The sequence below is a fragment of the Elephas maximus genome, chromosome 11, assembly GCF_024166365.1.
Source record: "Elephas maximus indicus isolate mEleMax1 chromosome 11, mEleMax1 primary haplotype, whole genome shotgun sequence".
NCBI classification, from domain to species: domain Eukaryota; kingdom Metazoa; phylum Chordata; class Mammalia; order Proboscidea; family Elephantidae; genus Elephas; species Elephas maximus.
The window spans coordinates 98,142,540-98,162,270 of NC_064829.1; the positions used below are offsets into that span (position 1 = coordinate 98,142,540).

Consider the following 19,731-nt stretch of genomic DNA (forward strand, 5'->3'; position numbering starts at 1 on the left):
GGTCGTAAGTGCTGTTCATTGTAACTTGAATATGTTGTAAGTCAGGGACTACCTGTACTATGTTCCTTTAAAAAATCATCTGTGTGAGACCAAATGGTCAGCAATGACTTTAAAACAAAGATGAGAAGGTAAGGGGGAAGGGAAACTAGATTAATGGAAATGGAACAATCAAATGGAAATCATGAGAATGTTCACACATTGTGAAGAGTGTAACCAATGTCACTAAACAATCTGTGTAGAAATTGTTGAACAGGAATCTAAACTGCTATGCAAACCTTCACTGAAAACACAATAAAATATAATTAAAAAACAAAAAACAAACTCTATGAGGCACAAAAATAAAATTTCTCTTTCTAAAATCAGCTTACCAAATCAAGGAACCCCATACTTTTACTCTGTAAGCTAATTTTAAGAACCACTCATCTTGCTTATTTTGTTCTCTCGTCTAATTCCATTGGCTAGTACTTCTTTCTACAACTATACCATCCACTTCAATAAAAGATTACGGCAAACTGACAGGTGCCAGGAACCTAGAATCAGGAAAAACCAAGATGTGGATTCTGCCAGCTTTATAATCTATCTCTCAAACCTTCTCTAAGGGTAGGGGGCAGCAGACAAGGCTTGGAAAGGCTCAGGGTTCAACCACGAAGACATTCGGCTTTTCTGCCCATGCCTCCTAGAAGTATCAGTCCAAAAAGACTGATGGCCAAACTCACACGATCCTTGTTGAAATCGGAAAACTTTCCAAAACTATATCTCTTTTCCTGGGGGCTTGAAGGGCAGTTTTTGGGAGAGCAAAGAAAGTAAAGCATAAAGGTTGATTCATCTGTAAAACACCACCTTTCTGAATTCTTGCTGTTACTAATGGTTTTTCAGTTGGACCTTTTAACTTTTTTTAGGTAACATATGCCATCTACAAATTAATGATAAGCTTGCCTCTTCCTTTACAACATTCATATGCCTATTTCTTTTTCCTGTCTGATTGCATAGCTTAGTATCTCCAAAACAGTGTTTAACAGCAGTGTTGACAGTGGGCATCTTTGTCTTGTTTGTAATTAATGGGGAATGTTTTATCATTCAGTATGATCCTGGCTTCAGAATACGGACATACATACACCCAAACCCACACATATATGTATATATTTCACCAATGTGAAATTCTATTTATGAGTGTCTGGCCCACCATCATCAGTGCTGAGTCTGAGCAAAGAACTCCGGTTTAGAACTCGGCCTCTGAAAGGAAGACACTCACACTGTGAGTTGGGAGAAGGGGTGTACAGGCTAACAGGGACAGGGCCTGGGGAAGGTGGTCCTCACCATCTTTCCAGATCTCCGCTGTCAGCCGGTCTGTGCTTTGGTGAAGCAGGGCTGCGACGTTGTCATTCAGAGGGTCCATGTTTTTCATCAGCCACTCATTGGCCTTGTAGTCAACCTGAGTGAAGTCAGGAAGAGGATGGTGGTGAGCACATCCACGTTTACCTCTCTCCTGATTCCCCAAGGGGCTCACCAAGGGCAGCGTGTGTTGGTGCCACCTTGTGTCCATATCCTGAACTACACCCTCTACCAGCATTGCTCCTCTCCCTTTTCTTTCCCTATCTGGCCTCTGGCCTCTGTTCCCTTCTATGACCTTGTCTGCCACCACTCTCCACCTTATTCATTCTGTTCCAGTCATACTGGCCTCCTCACTGTCCCTCAAACATGCAAGCTCATTCCCACACCTCAGGGTTTTTACTACTGCTGTTTTCATCATTGTCACTACCACAATTCTCTGTACAAGCTTCCCCACCAGACAAGGGCTCCCCTGAGGGCAGGGCCCAGGTCTGACTCATTGCCCAGCTTAGCGGGGCACATGGGAGGTCTTAGATGCTACTTGGGAAATGAACTGACTGCTAGAGACAGAACATACGAGCTCTCCTGCCTCCAAGCCTTTGCATGCACTGTTTCCTCTGCCTGGAACACCCTCACCACACTTTCCCACATTTTAATTTTTATTGTGCTTTAAGTGAAAGTTTACAAATCAAGTCAGTCTCTCATACAAAAACTTATATATACCTTGCTATATAATCCTAGTTGCTCTCCCCCTAATGAGACAGCACACTCCTTCCCTCCACTATCTCTTTTCTTGTCCATTCGACCAGCTTCTGACCTCCTCTGCCCTCTGATCTCCCCTCCAGACAGGAGCTGCCCACATAGTCTCATGTGTCTACATGATCCAAGAAGCTTGCTCTTCACCAGTATCATTTTCTATCCCATAGTCCAGTCCAATCCCTGTCTGAAGAGTTGGCTTTGGGAATGGCTCCAGTCTTGGTCTAACAGAAGGTCTGGGGACCATGAGCTCTGGGGTCCTTCTAGTCTCAGTCGGACCATTAAGTCTGGTCTTTTTACGAGGATTTGAGGTCTGCATCCCACTGTTCTCCTGCTCCCTCAGGGGTTCTCTGTTGTGTTCCCTGTCAGGGCAGTCATTGGTTGTAGCCGGGTACCATCTAGTTCTTCTGCAATCAGGCTGATGTAGTCTCAGATTTATGTGGCCCTTTCTGTCTCTTGGGCCCATAATTACCTTGGGTCTTTGGACTGCCACCTCTTTTTATAAATAAAGTTTTATTGAAACACACAGCCTGGCCCATGCATTTATATATTATTTGTGGCTCCTTTTGTGCTTCAATGGCAGAACTGAGTAGTCAAGACAGAGACCCTACGGCCCACAGAGCTGAAAATATTTACCACCTGGCCCTTTACAGAAATAAGTTTCCTGACCCCTGATTTACTCTCTTCTGTGAAACCTTCCCTGGCATTCCAACTCTGGGCTCTGACATTGCCCTTTGCTGCCCCCATTAAAGCACCTATCAGCTTTACAGCCTAATGGTCTGCATTTGTCTCCCTCTCAGATAAGGAACTTTGCGAGGGCAGAAACCATTTCTGACTTGGGCTCCCAGGTTTGCTCAGCACAGGGCTGGGTACACAGGAGGCCTTTGCACATGGTTACCAAATGCGTGAGTAAAATACATGCATGGCTTCTCCTAATGAACTCGTATCCATCTCTCAAAAGCCACCACAAATAACTCCACCTTAAGGAACCCTTTGCTGTTTTCATCAAACAAAGTCCTCACTCTTCCTTGGGATCTCCTGGCCCCTGACTTGTTAGTGTCTGAACCCAGTGGATGCCAGGTGGCCTTGTTTTCCCTCTATGCCCTCCTCACATCAAGACCCCTTGATCCCTACTTCCACCCACATGCCCCAAGGTTGGCTCCAGTCCCCTACCTTGCCCGCATAGTGCAGGACACTGAAGTCAGCCTGGTCCCGCAGTTGCCGCGGCCGCTGGAACTTGGGGTGGCCACCTTGCTCCTGGGCCACCTTCTCCACAAAGGACTTGTCAGTGGCCTTTGGGAACCAGCATTCCTCATCCAGCAGGGCCAGGAGTCCAGGCGGGTTGGCCTGACCATTGATAGAAAGGGGAACGTAAGCCAGATTACCAAATACTGGACACTTATGTTGCTACTAAAGTTTGTTGTTGTTGTTGTTGGATGCTGTTGAGTCAATTCTAACTCATAGTGACCCCCTCTGACAGAGCAGAACTGCCCCACAGGGTTTCTTAGGCTATGATCTTTACAGGAGCAAATTGTCAGGCCTTTCTCCCGTGTAGCCTTGGGCTAAGCTTGAACCGCCAACCTTTCAGTTAGCAGCTGAGGACTTAACTGTTGTGCCATCAGGGCTCCTTTTCTGCTAAGACTTAGCTCTTATGAACAATGCTTAAACGTACATCTAAACATCAGAACAATGACTACAGGTAGAGTCATTGATAACGAGCCTTGGTGGCACAAACAGATAAGTAAGCACTCAGTGGCTAACCAAAACTTGGTGGTTCAAACCTACCAGCTGCTCCACAGGAGCAAGATCTGGTGATCTGCTCCTGTAAAGATTACAGCCAAGAAATTCCCTGTGGGGCAATTCTACTCCGTCACATGGGGTCACCATGAGGTGGAATCAACAGGATGCAATGATTAACCCTTTGAATCCAGCCAGGCCCTGTGGCAGGCACTGTCTGTGTCCTGTTCATTGAGCGCTCACAGTGGACCTAAGGCGTGGGTACTGTCATTTTCCTCGCTGAATTGAAGAGATACCTGAGGTCCAGGTGGGGCGAGGAGCTATGCCGGGGCCATGTGGAGGGTGGTGGAGATGGGATTTGAAGCTGGGCTGGGGGCGTGCGGGTGGTGGAGGGGCCGTGGGCTCACCGGACGCTCGATGAGGTCGATGCAGGGCTGCAGGTCAAGGCCAAAGTCGAGGAAGGTCCAGGGGATGCCCTCGCGCTGGTACTCCTCCTGCTCCAGCACGAACATGGTGTGGTTGAAGAGCTGCTGCAGCTTCTCGTTAGTGTAGTTGATGCAGAGCTGCTCGAAGGAGTTCAGCTGCAGGGGTGCAAGGGCACGTGAGAGGGACAGAGACCTGGGGGGGGCAGAGATCCAGAGAGAGGGGGACAGGGACACAGAGAGAGGGGGACAGAGATTCAGGGAGAGGGGGACAGAGACCTGGGGGGGCAGAAATCCAGAGAATGGGAGACAGGGACCCAGAGAGAAGGGGACAGAGACCCGGGGAGGCAGAGATCCAGAGAGTGGGGGACAGGGACTCAAGGAGAGAGGGACAGAAATCTGGGCGGCAGGGGGGATAGAGACCTAGAGAAAGAGAGACGAGACCCAGAGAGAGAGGACAGGGACCCAGGTAGAGGGAGACAGAGGCCCAGGGAGAGGGGGGCTGAGACCAGGGGGAGGGGGACAGAGACCAAGGAAGAGAGGGACAGGGACCTGGCGGGGGGGGGACAGAGACCCAGGGAGAAGGGAGTACAGAGACCCAGAGAGAAGGGGCAAAGACCCAGAGAGAGAGGGGAACAGAGACCCAGGGTAGGTGGGAGGGCAAAGTATTAACAGGAAGATAACGAGGGATGGGATCAGCTGTGGTCTCCCAAGGTGGGCAGGGCGAGAGTGATGCAGCCCCCAGTCCTTGCCCCAGCTCAAGGCAGGCACAGACCTGGAAGATCTCGAAGCCAGCGATGTCTAGGATGCCGAGAAAGGAGGCACCCTGGCGGGGGCTGCGGTCCAGGGCACGGTTGAGACGCAGCACCAGCCAGCGGAAGAGACGCTCGTAGGTGGCCTTGGCCAGGGCCTCCAGTGCAAAGTCAGCCTGCAGGGTGGGGCAAGCATGCATCAGAGCGTGTGGCTCATGGATTACCTCCTAGTCTCAGCATCACCCAGAAGCACCATCAAGAATGAGAATGCTAACAACAATCCACCATGACTGAAACCATGTGGTTGGTGCCACAGAAAAGCTCTTGGCTGCTAACCCAAAGGTTGGCAGTTCAAACTCACCCAATCTCTCTGCAGGAAAAAACACTTGGTGGCCTGCTTCCATAAAGATCACAGCCTAGGAAACCCTAGGGGGTTGTTCTGCTCTGTCAGATGGGGTGGCCATGAGTCTAAATCAACTCCGTGGCACCTAACAACAACTGTGTACCAAGTACCATGTGAAGTGCTCCTGACATATTAGCTCATTAATCCCTACCCCTTGAGCTAATTTCTATAAAACCAAACCAAACCAAACCCATTACTGTTGAGTCGATTCCGGCTCATAGCAACCCTACGGGTTTTAGTAGAACCCTATAGGTTATAGTAGAATTGCCCCATAGGGTTTCCAAGGAGTGATTGGTGGATTCAAACTGCCAACCTTTTGGTTAGCAGCCTGAGCTCTTAACCACTGCACTACTAGGGCTCCCTAGTTTCTACAGCACAGTGGATAAGAGTGTGGACTCTGGAGCATGATAGCCTGGGTTCAAATCCCTGCCCTGCTGCTTAGAGGCTGTGCAACCTAGGGAAAAAAAAAAACCAAACCTGTTGCCATTGAGTCAATTCCAGCTCATAGTGATCCTTTAAGACAATTTAGAACTGCCCCATAAGGTTTCCAAGGCTGTAATCTTTACAGGGAAACCCTGGCAGTGTAGTTACGAGCTACAGCTGTTAAACAAAAGGTCAGCAGTTTGAATCCACCATGCGCTCCTTGGAAACGTATGGGGGACGTTCTACTGTGTCCTATAGGGTGACTATGACTTGGAATTGACTTGAAGGCAACTGGCTTGGGGTTTTTTCGGAATCTTTACGGAAGCAGACTGCCACATCTTTCTCCTGCGGCGTGGCTGGTGGGTTTGAACCACCAGCCTCTCAGTTAGCAGCTGAGTGCTTAACTACTGTGCCACTAGGGCTCCTCCAATAAAGACTACAGCCTAGAAAACCCTACGGGGCAGTTCTACTCTATCATATAGGATCTCTATGAGTCAGAATCGACTTCATAACAACCTGCCTATGGATGTAATCCCATTTGGAAATAGGGTTTTCTTTATTATGCTAATGAGGACGTATCATGTAGGGTGTGTCTTAAACCTAAGGACTTGAGATATAAACAGTGCGATTAGACAGGGCGAGATGCAAGAACAAGTGGGGGAAACACAGATGCCACGTGAAACACATGGAGATTGCCAGGAACCAAGGAACACTGGGGCTAAGAAGCTGAGGCAAGGGTCTTTCCCCGGGGTAGAGAAAGAGCCTTCCCCTAGAGCTGGTGCCCTGAATTCAGACTTTTAGCCTTAACTGAGAAAATAAATTTCTGTTTGTTAAAGTCTCCCACTTGCCGTGTTTCTGTTACAGCAGCGTTAGCAAGCTAAGACAGTCTAGAATAGAGCCGGTAACTTAGCAGGCACTCAGCAAATTTGTTACGTGAATGAGAAAAACAGCATTTTTAAAGCCCAGGACCCTGGTGCCCAGCCCCTCCTGTGTCCACTGCCAGCCCCGCTTACCTGCTCCTTGGTCTGGGCTTTCTGCACATAGTCTCGGCCAACTTTGATGCGGGGGGCGAGCAGGGCGCGGGAGAAATCCGTCACCCCCAGTCCCAGGAGGCGGCAGAGTTTCTGCGCAGCTGAGGGCGAAAGGCACAAGGATCCAGTCAGCACTGGAAAGTGGCATTGGCTGCGAGTGGGAGAAAGGGCGCTGTCCCCTCAACATCATGGGTCCAGCCTTTCCTGCTCAAGTCATCAAAAGTCCTAAAAGTGTGTGTGTCCTCTGGCTCAACAGTCCTGCTTCTAGGAAGCAGGGTGGGCAAAAAACAATCCCAGATAAAAGACTGCATTACAAAGATGTTCACCTGAATGCCCAACAACTGGGGACTGGCTAGAAGAATCAGGGACCACCCATTTGACAGGGGTTCTGCAGTCATTAAAAATTATGTTGGAAGCTCACTTAAGATGCGTGCTTTTTACTACACACATATATATATCTTTCACCACACACACACATACAAACAAAAAACAAAAAAACTGAACAAGTACTGAATGCCAGTTAATGGCTACAAACTGAAGCGTGTGTGTGTGAACTGCATTTTGAAATGCAGTACGAAATAAGATGGGTGGATGGATGAACGGATGGATGGATGTGCAACAAAACAAGTACAGTAAAAATATTAATGGCAAAATCTTGGTGGTAGGTCTCTGGGTGTTTACTGTAAAATTCTTTCAATTCTTCTGTATGTTTGAAAACGTCATTCATAAAATGCTGGGGGAAAAGCTACTGTAGTAAGAGTCAACTGAGGTGCCCAAACACAAAACAAATATTTAAAAGTTAACTGCTCATTCTGTCGAGGGTGATGACAAACACCAGGAAATGAAGAGCGGTGATGGTTGCTCAATGTGAAAGTGATCGATGACACTGAACCGTCCACGGAAAAATGGTTAAAAAGGCAAATGTTTTGTTATATGCATTTTATCACACACAATAACATTTTTGAAAAATTGCTTTTCTACATTATTTAGAAAAAGAAAAAAAATTAAAAAACCAACGGCAAATAAAAAGACATCATTTACAATGACAACAGAAGCAAAAAGTATAAAGTGAACCTGGGAGGTGTGGAAAAACCCTTCATGAAATGCAAAACCGTAACATATTTTGAAATAAATCCTTTTGACTTTTCTGTACGTTTGAAAATCTTTATAGTAAAATCTTTATAATAAAATATGTTGGGAAATATTAATGAAATGGAACAAAGTATTTAACGCATAAAAAGGAAAACACTCAGTTTACAAAACATTATGTAACATATGTTCTATTTTTATAGAGAAAAAAATTGCATGGAAAAACGCCTGGACGTAAAAATACTCGTAGATGTTTTTGTAGAAAAAGAGGGCCTGGGGTGGAACTAACTGTGTGGGTGGGTATGTTTCTTCTTTCTACTCTGAATTAAAATGATAATAAAGAAATGTTTTCAAGCATCTCTCACTTCCATAATAGAAAAACAGTTATTACAGACACTCAGCTCCAGCAGAAAAGAAAAACATCTGGAAGGAAATGCACCAGATGGCAACAGTGCTAATTTCTGGGCGGCAAGGCTACGAGGATTTAAACTTCTCCTTTTTTTCAGGTGCAACTGCAGTTTATAACCCTTCCGTGGTAACTTCGCATTATCTGGAAAGCATTTGAGAACTAAAAAACTTGATTTGTAAAAAACAGCATGTTCGGTTTAATGGAGTGCTACATTGCCATCAATGGGATGATGTTTACGGGGCTCTAAGGCTTTGAGTCCCTGGGTGGTTCAAACTGTTAAGTGCTCAGCTACTAACTGAAAGATTGGCAGTTTGAATCCACCCAGTGGTGCCTCGGAAGAAAGGCCTGGCGATCTGCTTCTGAAAGGTCAGAGCCATTGAAAACCCTATGGAGCACAGAATCAACTCGATGGGAACTGGTGGCGGTGGAGGAAGCCTTTTTTTTGTTGTTGTTCTTTGGCATCTGCTGTAGCCCCTGAACTGATTCTCCAATGAATGCTTGCAAATACAGAAAATAAAATCCACGGGATTTCAAAGGAGATCAATGATACTGACATGCAGTTCCATCTAGGGGCAGGGGTGGTTCAGTGGTAGAACCCTTGCCTTCCACGTGGGAGACACACGTACGATTCCCAGCCCGTCAGTGCACCTCACGCGTGGCCACCACCACCCCTGGCTTGTAGCAGCTTCCCTCCAATCTCTGCCTCTGTCTTCACACGGCCCTCTTCCCTCTCTGTGTCTCTCTTCCTCCTCTTATAAAGATACCAGCCGTATTGGATTACGGCCCATCTTAATGGCCTCATCTTAACTGATAACACCTTCAAAGACCTTATTTCCAAACAAGGTCACCTTCACAGGTACAGAGGTCAGGACTTCCACAGAGCTTGCTGGGGGACACAATTCAGCACGTAACAATGTACCTCCTCTTGCCTTCTCTGCTCTGCTTATATATATATATATATATATACACATAATTTTTTGTTTTTGGGAAACAGAATTACAGCCAACTTTCCTTTTTTTTTTTTTTTTTCTTTAATCCAACTGAAAATAGCTATGCTTCTGTTTTATTATAAAATAATACAGGCTGGATGGGGAAAAAAAAATCCTATAAACCAAAAGAGTATAAAAGAAGGAAAATTACCCAACAGTATATGCCCCGGAGATAATTACTGTGAAAGCTTTTGGGTATTTTCCTCTGGGCTTTGTTCTATGCCTGTATAAACGTGGATATACATTGTCACGGAAATGCAGTCATGTTCCACACCCCTTCCCTTCGAGATGGGAGAAGCTTTCTGTCCTGAAGATAAAATTATTAGGACTCATTTTCAAAAGCCATACAACAGAAAATATGAAGAAAGGGGTTATTACCCAAGATGCTGTCGTTCAGTGAGATCACCTGCTAAGTTCCAGGTTCTATTCACACCCATAGCAGGTATGTTGTACCCACTCATTTATTCATTTGTTTTACAAAACTGGAGTGAGAACTGCTTTGAAACCTGCTTTTTTTCCCTTAATGCACTGGGGTTATTTCCAGGTTACTAACTAGAACTCTAAGGCGCTCTGGTGGTACAGTTGTTAAGCATTCGGCTGCTAACTGAAAGGTGGGCAGTTTGAACCCACCAGCTACTCTGCAGGAGAAAGATGTAGCAGTCTGCTTCCATAAAGATTACAGCCTTGGAAACCCTATGGGGTAGTTCTACTCCGTCCTATAGGTCACTGTGAGTCGGAATCAACCTGATAGCAACGTTTTTTGTTTGTTTGTTTAACTGGAACTCTACTGGGGCGTCTTAATCTCAGGACTGTGGATAGAACTGCATTGTTGTTGTTATTGGGGTTGAGTCAGCACCCCCACTCGTGGTGACTCCATGTATGACAGAACAAAATGCTGCCTGGTCCTCAATCAGCCCCCCCATGACTGGTTGCAGATCAGACTGCTGTAATCCATAGGGTTTTCACTGGCCGACTTTTGGAAACAGATCACCACACCTTTCCTCCTAGTCCATCTTAGTCTGGAAGCTCCGTTGAAACCTGTTCAGCATCATAACAACACGTAAGCCTCCGCTGACAGACCAGCAGCGGCTGCGCATGAGGCGCACTTGCCGGGAATCGAACCAGGGTCTGCTGCATGGAAGGCAAGAATCCTACCACTGAACTACCACTGCCTCCTGTTAAAGTGGTTATCTTGGAAGGCTTGGGATAACAGGGGAGCCTTCTGTTCCTCCTTGGCCATACTAGTGTCGTTCAAACTTTCAGCAGAGTTAATGGTTATTATAATCAGAAAACCCTGGCAGTGCAGTGGTTAAGTGCTATGGCTGCTAACCAAAGGGTTGGCAGCTCGAATCCACCAGGAGCTCCTTGGAAACTCTATGGGGCAGTTCTACTCTGTCCTATAGGGTCGCTATGAGTTGGAATCGACTCGACGGCACTGGGTTTGGTTTTTGGTTTTGGTATAATCAGGAAAAGAGCACTAGATGTTATTTTGATAAAGACTCAGCAAAGGGCAGGGACTCTGAGTGGTCCTGGGGTGCAGGCAGGCCTGGCTGGGGTTGGGGATGACCTCTGCATGGGGGCAGGGAATGCAGGGGGGGTGAGACCTCATCTCATCTCGGGGGATCAGGCAGGTGGCAGCAGGCCTGGAGGCAGTACCTGTGTTGTCGGGCATGGTGGCTTGATCGGTGTTCCGTTCTTTCTTTAGGACGATGTTGCCAAACTGGAGAACGGCTGAGACAACCCGCAGCATGGCTAAGGGTGAACAAAGAGAGGGTCACATAGGTGGAGGCAGAGAGGGAGGAACAGGGGGAGCACTGGGCATTTTTGGGGCAGTGAAACCATTCGGCATGATACTGTAATGGCAGACACATGACATCCTGCATTTGACTGTACAACACAAAGAGTGAACCCCATTGTGACCTATGGACTTTAGTTAATAATGTATCAGACACAGAACGACCATATGACCCAGCAATCGCAATCCTAGGTATACACCCAGAAGTGAAACCAGGAATGTAAACAGAAACCTGTATAGCAATGTTTACTGCAGCACTTTTCACAATAGCCAAAAGGTAGAAACAACTCAAGCGTCCATCAGCTGATGAATGGATAAACAAAATATGGTCCACACATACAATGGAATACAGTGAATTAAGTCCTGATGGATGCCACAACACGGACAAACCCTGAAAACGTTATGCTAAGTGAAGTAAGTCAGTTGCCAGAGGGCAAATACTGTATGATCTCACTTATGTGAGATCTGGCTGTTAACCAAAAAAGTCAGCAGTTCAAATCCACCAGCTGTTCCTTGGAAACCCTATCAGGCAGTTCTACTCTGTCCTATAGGGTTGCTATGAGTTGGAATTGACTCGATGGCAATGCTTTTTTTTTTTTTTTTTAATGTGAAATAAGCAAATATATAGATGCCAAAGACCAAGAGTGAAAGGGAGGGAGGGGAAAATGGAGACTTTTTGCTTAGGGGGTACAGAGTCTATGTTAATGGTTATAGTGCACTGAATTACTGAATATGTCCCTTCTAGCCATTCACAGTCTTGTGACTCCCATAAAATGGCTGAGTGGGACTATGCAAATAAGGCGTCTGTGGCCCACCAAGGGGATTCAACAGCCTGCTAATAATGCAAATAAAGTGCACGGAGCCCTTGCAGGGGTGGGATCATGAAAATAAGGTGTATGGAACTCTAATGCGGGCTTTGGTCAGTTTTGCCATCCCACTAGGCTTAAAAAGAATCATCCCAGAGGCAGAGAGGGAAGGACTTCTGTATCATGAAAAAAAAAAAAAAGCCTGGAGCGAAGCATGTCCTTTGGACCCAGGGTTCCTGTGCCGAGTACCTCCTAGGTCCAGAAGACAGATCTGTTAACACTGGAGATGGTGTAAGACAGCAAGAAGCAGAGGCAGAGAAATGATGGCAGCAGCACCAGGAGACTGGTAAGAGATGGTGGTGGATTTACCGGCCCATAGAGAGAGGCGGCTACAGTGGGCGTGCCAACCCAGGGAGCAAGAGAGCCCAGGGCCTCTGAGCAGGAAGCTTCCTGGAGGAACGAGGTGCCTCTGGGCACTTATTGGCAGAGCTAAAGAAAGAGCCGTCTAACACTTGCCCAAGCAGGTCAGAGGCCAGGGTGAGAGTGAGGTTCCAGGCCCGAGCTGAGCCCAGAAGTAGAGGCTTCCCTTTGGGCATGGCTGGAGAAGAAGCTATCTTGATCAAAGAGCTGTATCCTGAGCATTTCTGAGCCTGAATTACAACCCATTACTTCCCTAATAGACCCCATAATCGTGAGTATTATCTGTGAGCTCTGTGTAGCCACTGCAATGAATTATTGCACTCAGCAGAGAAGTAGAGAGTACCATGGGAAGGACGGCTGGTGTCAGGACTGGTAAAAAGGTGTGTCTGACCTCTACCTCATAACAATCAGCCTTGGGCTGATGATCTTGATTCTCTCTCCTCCTCCTGAAGTTAGATGAGGTCTGACGCCACCACGCCATTTTTACAATGGTGGTGGAGTCATTTGGAAAAGGGTAGCGAGAAAGGTCGCACAACTTGAAGAATGTAATCAATGTCACTGAATTGTACACGCAGAAATTGTTGAGTCGGCATATGTTTTGTTATGTATATCTTCACCACAATAATACAAAAATAATGTCTCAGTATTGGTTGATCAGTTGTAACACATGTACCACACCAGTAAAAAAATACAGGATGTTAATAATAGGAGAAAAGCCTGCAGTGGAAAAGAGGCTATATGGGAACTCTCTATACTTTCTGCAAACCTAAAACTCCTAGAAAATAGTTTATTTAAAAAAGAAATCAGATTCCCAAGTCATGATCTTAACTTGTTTCTTAAAAATTTAATTTAAAAACGCTAAATCAAATCAAGCCACCACCCCTCAGCTTAAAATCTCCTCACTTAAAATCCGTCAGTAACACTGGGCTGGCCCTAAGATATGTGACCAGATCACTGAATTCTGGTTCCATGCCATTTCCATTATCAGCTGCAAATAGGACTGCTGGGAACCTAGGGTTTTTATTGACTGATTTTTGGAAACAGATCAAAATAATTCTGGGCTATTTTGTATGTGAGATTTGCTTTATCACCACACGATCGATGTCTGCTCATGTTGTCTAGTTTATAACGTGATGTATACAAGATTAAAGGGAATTTAAGGAAATTAAGGAGAAAGGTATGGAGCCCTGATGGTGCGATGGTTAAGACTCAGCTGCTAACCAAAAGGTCTGCAGTTTGATCGACCAGTGGCTCCACAGGAGGAAGACCCAGTGACCTGCCTCCGTAAAGATTACAGCCTAGGAAACCCTATGGGGCAGTTCTAGTCTATCACATAGGATTGCTATGAGTCAGAACTGACTTGACAACACACAACAACAAGGGAATGGTGACTTGTAGTGATAGGGAAGATTTCTAAGATCTCAAGTGAAAAACGTGAGGTGCAGAAGGGTGTGTATGACATGTCGTTACCTGTATTAAAAGGGAGGAAATTTATATTTTGTAAGTTGTTCCGGGTTAAGTGGTTAGTGCTGCCCCCTAGAGCCTGACTTGGAAACTTGTAGGAGGCGAGACTGGTTGTCACAACGTAAGTGGACAATGCTGCCACCTTGAGCCCGTTTGTACGAGTTTGGTTGCCCTGGTGGGGCAGTGGTTGTGTTTGGCTGCTAACTGAAAGGTCAGAGGTTCCAACCCACCAGCTCCTCTGTGGGAGAAAGATGCGGCAGTCCGATTCCGTAAGGACCACAGCCTTGGAAACCCTATGCTGCAGTTCTACTCTGCTTTATACGGTTGCTATGAGTAGGAATCGCCTCAACAACAGGTTTGGTTTGGCTTTGAGACTAATTCCCATCTGTTTTACATATAAACACAGAGCGTTTTGTGCTTGGTTTCATACACAGTGAATTTTCCAGGAAGGCAACCGCCATGTAATCTGAGGGAAGGGTGTTCTTGGTTTTGTTCTGAACTTTACCGAGATTTGGTCACCATTTCGGAACAATCTCGTCTTTGACAACAAAGCTGTGTGTGGGATTTGAGTCAAGGTATATATAAAAAAAAAAAAAATTATAGCACGCTTTGTTCAGGCTGTGTTTGTATCTGTTGCCTTCGTGATGATGTTATGCACCAGCGAACGGACACAAGCTACCTCATCAGCTGTTCATTCTAGAACAGTTTTCACTATTTATGGAGTGAGACGTACCTTGGTTTATTTGCACTTAACTCTGGCCAGGCCTTGTTCCAAACGGTTTACAAAAATGAAGTCATTTCATCTTCATAATGACTAAATGAGGCCGGTCTTGCTCTTAACCCCCATTTTACAGATGAGGAGACTGAGGCACATACAGGTCATCAACTTACCCAAGGTCACCCAGCTGGTAAGCAGCAGAGCTGGGATTCAAACCCAGACAAAGTGACTCCAGAGTATGTGCTCTTAACTTGTCTTCTCTCCCTTTCCTCCCTTTTTAGTATATGTTTTTAATGTAAATATGTACGAATAAAACACATACTGAAAACTGTACAAATCGTATACATCCAGCTCAATTAATTTTTACAGTGAATGCACTCGTGGAATCAGGGTTTCAAAAGGCCCCTTCCGGCCACCCCATTGAACGTGGGTGAATTTCACAAACCTAACATTCAGTGGAAGAAGCTGGCACAAAAACGCACACACTGGATGATTCTATTTATACAAAACTCAAGAACAGGCAAAACAATGCCAGGCTGTTAGAAGGCAGGCGAATGTTTACATTTGGGGGTGCTGGTGATGGGAAGGGGCACGAGGGGGGTCTAGGTGCTGATTACATGGGGTTCATTTGCAAACATCCCCTAAGTTGATGCTTAGGAGCTGTGTGCACTTTTGGGGTGTGTTTTCTGCACTATAATAGCAGGTTTGCTTCACAAAAGGCAGTGGGGAGAGGCCCGACATCACTTCGGGGATACTCCTGCCAAAATCATGTAACCTGAATCCAGTCGGGAGAAAACAAGCCCAAATTGAGACAAAACAACTGGTCTGTAATCTTCAAAGGTTCAAGGTCACAGACGATAAAGACAGACTGAGGAACTGTTCCAGACTGAAGGAGACGTGATGACTGAATGAAACAGGTGATCCTGGATGAGGGAAGAGTGTGTGTGAGTGAGTGCGTATGGGTACCGGTGATTGCGAAAGTGTTGTGTGTATGTGTGAGTGTGCTGTGTGTCTGTGTACCAGTATATGTGACTGAGTGTGTGTGAGTGAATTATGTGTTTGTATGCGAGCTTGTGTGTGTGAGTGTGTGGGTGTGTTACTGTGACTGCGTGTGTGAGTTGTGAGCTTGTGAGTGTGACTGTGTATGTGAGTTGTGAGAGCATGTGTGAGCGTGTGCTTGTGTGTGAGTGAGTGTGTGTGTGTAATTTAAAAGCTTTTTTGCTATAAAGAACACTTATTGGAAAAACTGTCCTAAAGTCTGTAGGTAATACAGTAAAACCTGCAAAAGCCAGAACCTGTGTAGGGCAGAAACCTGTCACAGAAGGAAAACTGAAATATTTTCCTAATAGAGAGTGATAGAAAAGTGGTAAGATTGCACTCCGTCAAAAGGGGAAAATGTGAGACACAGAAAAACAGGGCAGTCCCATCGAGTTCCGGCTCTCACAGGTTTCCCTGCAGAACTGTGCCAACATTAATTGTTTAAGAGAATGTTCTTAGGAAAATGATATTTTCAGGGGTGTGTGTGTGAGAATGTGTGGGTGAAATTATAATTTTTTTTGTTATCAAGGACATTATTGGAACAACTGTCCTAAAGTCTGGGGAGCTTGGGGTAGGGATTGACAAAGCCAGAGGCGGGGCCTTGAGAGTGCAGGGGTGTGGCCTGGTGAGCCAGGGGTGGCGCCTTGAGAGTGCAGGGGCCATGCTTAGCAGAGCCCTGGGTGGCCCAGGTGGATGGGTACAGTCAAGAGCCTAAGAATGCTGGGAGGTTTTAGGGGGAGTAGGCCACCTCCCCACCAGTCCTGGGCCTTGAGGCCTCTTCCTGGGCCGAGGTGCTTGGAGAACTCAGAGCTGGTATGCAGAGTAGCCTCTCCAGGCCGGACATTCCAATGAGCGGCTGAACAGGGGTGGGGGATGGGAGGAGAGCCAGGGGACTCCCAGTGGTGGTTTCCCACAATGCCTTGGGCCAACCCCCATTACAGCACAGAGCCCCACAGACTGCAACTCTATCTCTACACCTGATCTCTACCTCTGTCTCCTCCATCAGGCTGGGCATTCCTTTAAGGCAAGGCTTGTGCCTGACTGATATACATCCCCAGCATTTCCTAGGACAGGAGGCAACCTTGGGGAAATGTTTCTCAAAGTATGTTCCAAGGAACCCCAGCCTTGAGAAAAGGGTTCCACAGCCACACACTCTGGCAACTGCTGTATATTCTAGCTTCCTCCCTCTGCCTGGGGTAGTATTCTAAAGGTTCTTGCGAGGTCCTTTGGGAAGCTGTGGAACCCAGAATTTCCCAAAATGTAGGTGAACAGGGAAAGCTTTCTATGCCCCCAGGGTAACGCCTGTTAACTTGCTTACTTTGGGAACCACGGATCTGGGGCCATTACAACTGCTACCCCACTACTTGTCTGTCGGTTTGTCATACTGTGGTGGCTTAGGTTGCTGTGATGCTGGAAGCTATGCCACCAGTAATTTCAAATACCACCAGGTCACCCATGGTAGACAGGTTTTAGCAGAGCTTTCAGACTAAGACAGACTGGGAAGAAAGGTCTAGAGACCTACTGCAGAAAATCAGCCAATGAAAACTCTCTGAATCACAACAGAATTGTGTCCGCTACAGCGCTGGAAGGTCAGCCTGAATACATCGGCAATCATGAAGACCGTACAATGTTTTGCTCTGTTATACGTGAGGTCTCCGTGAGTCGGAGCTGACTCGACAGCAACTAACAGCTAGTACCACAGCATTCCTTGGTAGGCCAATGTCACCAGAAACAAGACTTACAGAGCCACACCCCAGCCTAGTGCCCCAGATGCTCTGGGGATGAGGGCCCCGGGGCTGCACCGGGTGTGCATGTGGGTATTTTGTTTTTTAATTTTATTATGATAAAATATAGATAAGGAGGTCCCTGGATGGCGCAAAGGGTTAAACACTTGATCACTACCTGAAAGATTGGCGGTTCGAATCCACCTAGGGGTACCTCAGAAGAAAGGCTTGGTGATCTGCTTCTGAAAGGTCAAGGCCTTAAAAACCCTGTGGAGCCCCCTTCTAGTCTGTACACATGGTATCGAAAGGAGTCTGAATCGACTCAATAGCAGCTGACAACAACAAGAAAATATATATTACATGACATTTGCCATTTTACCCATTTTTTGTACCATTCCGTGACATTAATTATACTCACAATGTTATGCCATCATTACCACTATTTACAAAACTTTTTCACTTCCCCCAACAGAACCTCGGCAGACCTTAAGCATTCACTCCCTAGCGTCTCCTCTCCCCAGCCCGACAGCCTCTAACGTTTCTGTCTCTATGCATTTGCCTGTTCTAGACCGCTCATGTCAGTGGTGTTACGGATTGAATTGTGTCTCCCCAAACATAGGGGTTGTCAATCCTAACCCTTACACTTGTAGATGCAATGCCATTTGGGAACAGCGGTTTCTTTGTGATTTTAATGAAGTCATCTCAGTGTAGGGTGTGTTTTAAACCAGTCACTTTGAGATAAAAAAGGAACAGATTAGGCACAGAAGTAAGTGCAAATGGAGGGGTGGAGGGGAGATGGCTGGAACCCTGAGAACTCTAGAGAAGCTGGGACAAGGACTTGCCCCCAGAGCAGACAGAGAGCCTTCCCCTAGAGCCGGGGCCCTGAGTTTGGACATCTAGCCTTCCGAACTGTGAGAAAAGCAACGTTCTGTTCTTTAAAGCCACCCATGTGTGGTATTTCTATTACAGCAGTGCTAGCAAACTAAATCGGCATCTAACTTCTTTCTACGAGAACTTCCAAACGAAGAAGGGTGTACTGTAAAACCCTCATGCACTTATTCCCAGCTTCAACAATCTTTGGCTACACTCACTCTCCCTTTTCCACCCCACCCCACTTGTTTATCTTCTTAAGTTTTTGCTAGAATATTGCAAAGCAAACCCTAGCTATGATGTCATTTCGCCCCGAAAACCATCACTCAGTTTGCATCTCAGAAGATAAATAAATAAGAGCATGTTCTTATACCACCACACGGCCATCATAACCCCTAACAAACCTGACAATAATTTCTAAACGTCAGCTGAGACCCGGTCCAGACTCAAGTTCCTCCAATGGTCTTTCAAATGTCCTTTGGAATCTGCATTTGTGCCAACCACCTGGGCGAATGTTGGCAGAGCCCTGGTGGTGCAGTGGTTAAGTGCTATGGCTGCTAACCAAAAGGTCAGCAGTTCAAATCCGCCACCTGCTTCTTGGAAACCCTATGGGGCAGTTCTACTCTGTCCTATAGTGTTGCTATAGGGTCACTACGAGTTGGAATCGATTCAACAATAACAGGTTTGGTTTTTTTGGTTTAAGGAGTAGGCTGGTATCTCTCATTGCTGACTTCAGACCAGATGATCACAAGCCAGTCCCCACCTATGGAGGTGCAAGGCTGGCCATGCTGGGTCCTACCTCACCTGAGAGGCTGGCGCCCCTCCCTGCTTCCCAGGCTACCTGCTCAACCTCTCAGTGGGGCACTTATGGTGCCAACAGTGGGCGGGCAAAGACAGGGAGTGGGAAGTGGATGGAGGTTCACCCTCAACTGGTCCCAAATGCTCTCTCTGCCCTGGTTTACCTGTGGGTGACCCAGACACGCCCATCTGCCTCTCTGGGAATGGATTGGGGGCCGAGTTTGGAATCAGGCCCGGTTCAACCACATCTCTGCCTTCTTCTAAGTGGGGTGAGTCCTGGGGCAAGACAACCCATCTCCCTGAGCCTCTGTCTCCTCTTTCTGAAAAAAGAGAATGCATGGAAAAAGGACTAATTCCACTCCTTGTAGGAGCCCTGGTGGCACAACAGTTAAGTGCTTGGCTGCTAACTGAAAGGCTCCTGATTCAAACCCACTCAGCGGCTCAGCAGAGAAAGGCCTGGCGATCTGCTCTCATAAAGATGACAGCCTAGAAAACCCGATGGGGCAGTTCTACTCTGTCACACGGGGTCACTATGAGTAGGAATCGACTTGACAGCACCCAACAACCACCACCATCGCTCTGTGTTAAGCAACACACACAAAACTACCATGAAATCCCATCTACCTACCACGCAAGCAAATGGATAAAACCACAGTTGCCGGATGGATGTGGAGAAATGGGCATCAGGTACTTGGGTGGCAGAACTGGAAATCAGTATCACCCTATAGAGTGCCTGGGTGGTGCAAAGGTTAACATGC

General features: G+C 46.6%; 1 protein-coding gene across 3 annotated transcripts in view; it reads right to left on the minus strand.

The window, feature by feature from the left end:
* MYH14 (myosin heavy chain 14) overlaps positions 1 to 19,731 on the minus strand; it is a 92,819-nt gene that overhangs the window by 43,982 nt on the left and 29,106 nt on the right. For all 3 annotated transcript variants that reach the window (XM_049900775.1, XM_049900776.1, XM_049900774.1), the window contains 6 exons: positions 10,997 to 11,092; positions 6,836 to 6,954; positions 5,020 to 5,172; positions 4,230 to 4,403; positions 3,259 to 3,432; positions 1,318 to 1,432 (listed from right to left, as the gene is read on the minus strand). In XM_049900775.1, the coding sequence (XP_049756732.1) occupies positions 1,318 to 1,432; positions 3,259 to 3,432; positions 4,230 to 4,403; positions 5,020 to 5,172; positions 6,836 to 6,954; positions 10,997 to 11,092 (831 nt within the window). The remainder of the gene's footprint in view (positions 1 to 1,317; positions 1,433 to 3,258; positions 3,433 to 4,229; positions 4,404 to 5,019; positions 5,173 to 6,835; positions 6,955 to 10,996; positions 11,093 to 19,731) is intronic.